The sequence below is a fragment of the Nelumbo nucifera genome, chromosome 7 (genome assembly GCF_055504915.1).
Source record: "Nelumbo nucifera cultivar China Antique chromosome 7, China Antique-T2T, whole genome shotgun sequence".
NCBI lineage: Eukaryota > Viridiplantae > Streptophyta > Magnoliopsida > Proteales > Nelumbonaceae > Nelumbo > Nelumbo nucifera.
This window is the reverse complement of record NC_142655.1, coordinates 48036532-48043914: the sequence shown is the minus strand read 5'-3', so window position 1 is coordinate 48043914 and position 7383 is coordinate 48036532. Positions and strand designations below refer to the sequence as shown.

The 7383-nt window shown below is 37.5% G+C and overlaps 1 protein-coding gene and 2 non-coding genes across 3 annotated transcripts; all 3 read left to right on the top strand.

Moving 5' to 3' along the window:
* LOC104608082 (large ribosomal subunit protein uL22y-like) lies at positions 1-6258 on the top strand. Its single transcript, XM_010273951.2, has 7 exons — positions 1-123; positions 217-253; positions 517-557; positions 5246-5476; positions 5568-5670; positions 5761-5828; positions 5956-6258. The coding sequence occupies exons 1-7, from the start codon at positions 121-123 to the stop codon at positions 6022-6024; spliced, it is 552 nt and encodes a 183-aa protein (XP_010272253.1). The 5' UTR covers positions 1-120; the 3' UTR covers positions 6025-6258.
* Positions 4093-4222, top strand: LOC148790467 (small nucleolar RNA snoR74). Its single transcript, XR_016079075.1, has one exon. It is a non-coding gene; the product is annotated as a small nucleolar RNA snoR74 (small nucleolar RNA).
* Positions 4436-4566, top strand: LOC148790466 (small nucleolar RNA snoR74). Its single transcript, XR_016078957.1, has one exon. It is a non-coding gene; the product is annotated as a small nucleolar RNA snoR74 (small nucleolar RNA).
* Positions 6259-7383: the final 1125 nt, after the last annotated feature.

Genomic DNA, 7383 nt, shown 5'->3' with positions numbered 1-7383 from the left:
GTAACTGTAGGGTTACGGTTTCACTTTATTGAGGGTTGAAGCAGCCGCTGAAGTCCTTTCAGTTCGTTTGGGGACGAAATACACCCCGCGGTGCAGTTTCATATCATTAGCAGATCAGTCATGGTAGCTTATTTCGTTTTTGTCCTCTTTGTTCTTCATATATGATCCTTCGTCTCTTCTGATTCAAGTTTTCAATTTACTTTTCTATCTTTTTAGGTGAAGTATTCCAAGGAGCCAGATAACACAACCAAGTGTAAGCGTTCTAGAGCCATTTTCTCTGATTTTCTAGTTGCCTTTCAATTACTATTGAGCTGCGAAATGATTTCTTTGAGTCATTTTACGTTGTCCCCTAACATTCTAAGGTCTTTTTAGCGCGTTTTCTTGTCGCTGGTAAATTCGCTAGAAATGCATTTTTTTTTTTTTTTTTTATAAATAACACTGGAAATCCAATTTTTCCGTGTTTCAATTGATTTTAATTCATGTGTTCTGATTCATTTCTTGACATTCATCTTGCAGCCTGCAAGGCCAGGGGCTCGGATTTGAGAGTTCATTTCAAGGTGTGTTGATCTGAACTTGTTGTTATGGCTCTTCTTTTCTTTTGTTGTTTACGTGAACTGTGATACGATTCTCCATCATTGTTTTCATCTGCTTATCAAAACAAAGTCATGGTTTTGTTCACAATGCTAGCGTCATTATTGTTATATTTGTAAACATATGGGAAGGAATTGTGGGTCTTAGCTAATATTTGGGGTCTCCTTCCACAAAGTGAATGGAAGACCAGCCAGTAACATCTTGAAGGCTCCAACATTAATCTCCTTACAGTTGTATGAGAAGGACCAGTTTTCAATTAAAACCAGTCCCAAATCAGTTTGCACTGTTCTAAAATCGACCATCTTCTCCCCTGTATCCAGAATTGCTCTATATTCATCAAAGGGATACATTGAAACACCAGATTTGACTTGGAGCTTACCTGCAGCTTCTATTATTACTTTCTAGTCAGTTGCCTTCTTCCCTGCTTTAACAATCAATCTTTGTTCCCAATCACCTGTCATTTTCCAAAAATAATATCTGAATCTTGCTTGAACTTGCAACTGAAAATAGTTGCAAGATTTCTTCCTGCAAGCTGACCCCAGGCACTTTGTCCAGGTCGCAATAAGTTTTCTTAGAAGGGTCACTATCATGTGGATTTTCTTGATTTGCCTCAGAGCTTTTACCGACCAGGGTTTCAGCTTCTTTCAGCAATAAAAAGTCTTGTAGTTTCTGTGCCATTAACTTCCAACCTAAACCTTGTTTTCCTTCTAGAATACAGATAATTTGCTTTTTGGTATTACCGAAAATCTCTGAAACCTCCACATACCACCCTTTTTGGTTACACTTCAAGACCACCTGATACCTTCTTCTTGGAAGATCCAAAGAATTCCTCCAACCATTATTCTTAACAGAGAGACAAACTCCATCGTTGAAGCCTTTCAGCCATGGTAATGCTTCTCCTATTAAGAACATAAAGGCCCTTCCTCTCTGATCTTCAACACCAGTTGGCTTCAATTCTTCCCTTTCTTCCAGAAAGAACTTTGCTTTAACCATCAACTCACCTCTCCATCTTCTCGCTGGTACGAAGGATCCCTCTTGCTTCTCCATTTCAAGACAGTAAGTGCACACACATAGGGCTGTAGATTAGCTGAGCTGGTAAGATGAAAAACTTTCCTTTCGAGATCTTCCCAAGAACTAGATTGGTTCTCAAAAACTCTCTTGTTCTGTTCCTTTCAAATACACCAGATACCAGCATGGCAACATGAATAATCATTCTCCAGAAAATTATTATCAAAATTTTATTTTTCATCAATGTGTCATTCCTGGTTATTTTCTGCAAAAACACACCATCAATGTGGTATAAACAAAACACTGAATTATATGGATGACTGTGAGGGATTCACAATGGCCATGAATCCCTAAAGGGCAGGGCAGCCCGGTGCATGAGGCTCCTGCCAATATGGGGTATGGGGAGGGACAGATGTACGCGGCCTTACCCCTGCACATAAAGAGAGGCTGTTTCCAAGAAATGACCATAAATCCTTGCTAATTCAAAATCATTCACTTATCTAAGAAAATATAGTTCTTGTACAAAAAATGAGAGAGAAAGGCCATGCTAAACCACTTAAGAAACACTAGCATAGTCATAATAAAAACCAAACTAGATCTAAGAATAGATCATGTCAGCTGATAAGAAAATACATGTGAGAGAAGAAAAAAATGTTGCAAACCTCAAGCTGCACACGCATGGCCTCCAACAAACCAGCCATTTTTGGGGCACGTTAAGATTGAGGCACAACATGGTCACTTTTGCTACGAGCAAGGTTCCTCGTCAATCTGGACCTTTTCTCTTTCTTCTTTTCTTTGGATGGAACAATGAAGCCCCTGCATAAAGTGGGATTTGACAAGAATATGCAAGTCATGATCATAAAGAGCACAAATAAAAGAAAAGAGATAAAACATGAAAGACATGGAGCAATGAGAGAGAATAAACAGATAAGATCCTAGAGCTAGAAGCACAACCTGCAGCCCCCGCAGAAGCCAGGAGGACTTCATAAGATGTTTCACGGAGGTCATCATCTGTAATACCTGCCAGAGAAAATAAAAGAAAAAGAAAATTTGAAACTAAATGGTTAAAAGGGGTCTATCCTATTTATGCTCACATTTCATGCTTTGGTTACTTTGCCAAAGTTCTAAGGCAGCAAACTTTATATACATACAAAGTCCATGAATTTAGGCTGTGTTTTGTTTGAAAGAAAAGGTAGGAAAAGGAAGGGAGAGGGAAACCTATACTACTCTTCCCTTCCTTTTCCTACCTTTCCTTTCAAACTAAATACAGAATTAAAGAAAATATACATTAATTTCTATATAATATAGTATCACATAATGTCACTTCCCCCTGTGATATCCACCATCATGGACTTATGCCAATAATATGAAGTCAACTACAGGAGCTTGAAACGAAAGATCAGAATTCATATGAAAGACTTCCTACTGTAAATATAAAAAATTCAGCATAGAACTCAAATACCAGCAACTCCTTAAATCAGCTCCATTATGTAAAAAAGAATTCCAGCAAGGTAACCCATCATGCACACACCATTGCTCATACATTTCTTTCAATAAGTTTAGGCTCCAAAGAAATGGGGAAAAGATTCTTCTAGGCATTCCACTAAATCTTAGCCAAGGTTACCTGTTGCAAAAGACAGCAATCCTAACACAAGATCACTGGCATTAATTGTATTCCTTCTTGAAGTGCTGAGACTGTTAACTTCCTCATTATCATCATCATCCTCAAAATCTTCAATGTCATCAACAGATAGTTCTGGAAGCTGTGTTGAGTGGAGGGGCTGTGATTTTGATAGGCTTGACGTAATGGGTGAGGGTGTGTGGATAGGAATCTAGGTAGCTCCCTTCTTGGAGGTGAACCTGAGTGGTCAGGATTTGTAACCAAAAAGAATTCATTGGTAGAACCTGTATTATTCTGAAAGAACAAGATAGGTCATAGGTTGCAATCACATTATTGTTATATTTGTAAACATGTGGAAAGAAATTGTGGGCCTTAGCTAATATCTGGGGTTATAGGAGAACTGGCTAGTACTTTTTCACTATTAGTCATTATCTTTAAGGGTTCCTGCTGTGATATGGTTCAACATCCATTCCCTGATGATGACATGTTTCTAGAGTCCAAAAGGCCAAAAGTGTAAATGATGAAATGGGATGATTATATCCATTTGTTTGAGGATTAAAACTTTTATTTCTGAACGTTTTCTTATCTTGGAAGAAATAATTGGAATGAGTTGTTTGTCTATCTCTTAACTTCTACTTAGGATGATTGAGTCTCTAAATGTACGAGTTTGTGAGGGTATTTTTTAATGGTTGATAGAGTTGTATCTCTACTGTAACATTAGACTATTAGCATTTGCTTCTCTCTATTTGATTTTCAACTGTTATACTGATAAGTTGTCGTACTTATTTAGTTAATGATCCTTTTGTTAGAAATTACTGCTGATACTGGCATTAAGGATTGGTTTTGCTTTGTATTGGTTTATACACCTGATGATAAAAGCAGGGTCTTGTTGCCCAGTGAATGGGCCTCTCGTAAACTTCAGGGAAATTATTTACATTGTTATTGGGTGAACCTCTGTTTGTATCCTTCATGACAGAAGGTTCAGTAAATGATGTTACATTATAGACACTATTTGATGCTTTGTTGGTGATTCTTTTGACTGTTCATCTATTAACTTCTAATTAGGATGATTGAGTGTTTGGATTTATAAGTTCGTCTGCTCTATTGACTGAACTGTATGAGGGGATTTTTCTTATGACTGATGGAGTTGTAGGAATTACTGTTGACACTGGCATTGAGAATTGATTTTGCATTGTATTGGTTTAACACCTGATGATAAAAGCAGGGTCCTGTTGCTCATGTGAACGGATCTCTCGTAAATTTCAGGGAAATTATTTACATTGTTATTGGGTGAACCTCTGTTTTTATCCTTTGTTCCTGAAGGTTCAGTAAATGATGTTACATTGTGACACTATTTGATGATTTGTTGGTGATTCTTTCAATTTTCTGAATTAATGCTAATGTGATGGCATATTGGCATATAAATTGCTCATGGTGTTTTTGCATCAGTAGGGGTTCTAACTTGGCTTCCTCAGAAAATGTTTTAAATGCTATGTCCAAATGGTGCAATATCTTTGTTGAAATTCTGAAAATAAGCAGCAACTAAATAAATGATAATAATAAGCTCCGCTGCTACTGGGAGAGTAAGCAAGCTACCTTGCTTGCATTCTAAAACCGGTAGCTTCTGTGCCGTTCCTGCCTGCTGAAATTGATGTGAATGATCATGACAGCTCTTTAAATCCTAATCAGTCTGATTAGATATCTCACTGAAACAAAGTGATCCTGTTCTGTCTCTGTTTTCTTTTCGGATTCCAAGGATGAGCAACATCATTTATGAGGAGCCAGACAACAAAGACTCCTCAGATAAAGATGGAAGGGAGAGTTGGTTTTGGCATCATTAAGTTTTTGCTTCAACAAATTGAAATTAGTACAGTTTTCCTTTGATTTGTATGTTTTAGTAACCTTTGCCAGGGCTAATACTGCATACTTGTTCATCCTTTTGCATTTGTTGTGTTTTTGTTTTCATTTTTTTGATTCTATTAATTTGAAAATCTTGAATTTATGCTATATTCCTTGCTTCCTTAGAACACTAGAGAGACTGCCCATGCAATTAGAAAGTTGCCTTTGACCAAGGCTAAAAGGTATTTGGAAGATGTGTTGGCCCACAAGCAAGCCATTCCATTCCAACGCTTCTGTGGGGGTGTTGGTCGAACTGCTCAAGCAAAGAACCGTCATCCAAATGGACAGGGACGTTGGCCTATTAAGTCTGCCAAATTCATTCTAGATTTGCTTAAGAATGCTGAGAGTAATGCAGATGTATGTTTGATTCTAGCTGGTTATTGATTTCGTTTTCTTCAATTTTTAGATAACTATCTACATTCTAATGTCACCCTTATTTATTTTCCAGGTGAAAGGTTTGGATGTGGATTCATTGTATATTTCCCACATCCAGGTAAACCAGGCTCAGAAGCAGAGGCGCCGCACTTACCGAGCTCATGGGAGAATCAACCGTGAGTTTGTTAACTTGTTATTAATTTTTATGAACTTCTTTTAAATTTAGCCTGTGGCTATTTAATGAGACTGTCTATTTTGTATGACAGCCTATATGTCTTCTCCCTGCCACATTGAGTTGATCTTGTCTGAAAAGGAAGAAGCTGTAAAGAAAGAGGTAATCACTGTTATTTGATTATACAAGAACAATAGCATTAATGAAATAAGCCCAAGGACTAGGGTAAGAAAAATGTGGTTTGTTGTGTCTTGATAGACTACTGATGTTGGATCTTTCTGTTTTGCAGCCTGAGACTCGGCTAGCTCCAAGAAAACCCCAAAAGGCTCAAGCTCTAAGAAGTGGGGCTTCTTCTTGAGCAGTGGGGTACAGGGATTCGTTGCTAAAGGATGGTCTTAATCATTGCAACTTCTCTTTAGAGGACGATTTTTGTTTCTTTTGGATCAAACTTTGTTATTAGGAGGTAATGAGATCTGTTGTTATTAAACAAAATTTGCTAGTTATATTTTGGTTTGGTTGCTATGTGGAATTTTGTACCATGATGAAATAGTTAAATATTAAATGATCAGTAAAAAGTGGGGCGAATAGGACATTTGGGAGTCTTGTCATTTAATTCTGCCAAATATCTTCAAGGGCGACCCTTTTGTCATGGCTTTGAGCAATATGGCAACGTTTTGATTATTCCTATTAAATCAGATTTGTTTCCTTGAAAAACAAAGTGGTCTATTTGTATGACAAATTGAAGTGCAGAAGTGGAAATGTGGAATCTGATTGCCGTATATCGACGATACGCCTACAAGTGGCTGATCTTCATATACATTCTAAACATTCTTACGTTGCCCTGAATTGATGTGGACCAAATGATCTTTTAGATGTAACCAAATTAAAATAAATTGGAAATAGAAAAACACGTTATTACCCATAAGCCATGGTTGCTTTAGCAGTCTAGCCTAAATCATTGTAGTACTACATATCTAGTCAATTTCAACTACTTACTAAGGGCCTGTTTGGTGTGTTGTTTTGAGAAGATCTTCTGGTAGTTCTGACATGTAAAAGATGTATTGAGTTTTTGCATTAAGACCTGAGAAGTCCGAAGCATGTTTGGTAGATGCACATTTTTCCGTGCGTCTTTCTTTGTCTTTTCGCATGAGAATAAAATATGAAAGATGTGGAAAGCTTTATTTGAAGCTTCTCGAAATCAGCCCAAAATGGGCTTCTTGTGTCTTTTCGATGCTGTCTTTTGGCGGTTAGATCTTCTATGAGCCAAACAAGAATAGATTGAAAATCGGTCTTCCCAATTTGTAAACAGCTGAAAAACTGTGAAAAGACACGTCAAACTGATCCTATGTCAAGGGAGAGAGATTACAAGAAGGAGAGATGGGAACGATTACTTGCTGCCAATCACTCACCTAATTGGTCCAAACCTGTGTCAGTGATGTTCTCATCTTTTATAAATCCCTATAAACGAAGTCAAAGATCAGGGTTATCTGAAACTTTCCATTGATCTTGGCCCTAGACGACAGTTTCAAATTAAGTTCAGGGCATGGTTTTTAAAACCGGTCTGGACTGGACGGTCCGGAAACATCGGGAACTGGTCAGATGATTGGCTCCGATTTTATCCCAATATTTTGTCAGAAAATCGTTGACTCGGAGAGTTGAATCGTTCAGACTGTTCGAACCATCCAATAGTTTTAACTGTTTTTTATTTTTCAATTTT

Bases quoted from the DNA above. Each gene is read 5' to 3' on its own strand.
- LOC104608082 (XM_010273951.2), top strand. The intron at 5,671-5,760 runs GTGAGTTTGTTA...TTTGTATGACAG, and splicing joins AGCTCATGGGAGAATCAACC to CCTATATGTCTTCTCCCTGC. The intron at 5,829-5,955 runs GTAATCACTGTT...TCTGTTTTGCAG, and splicing joins AAGAAGCTGTAAAGAAAGAG to CCTGAGACTCGGCTAGCTCC.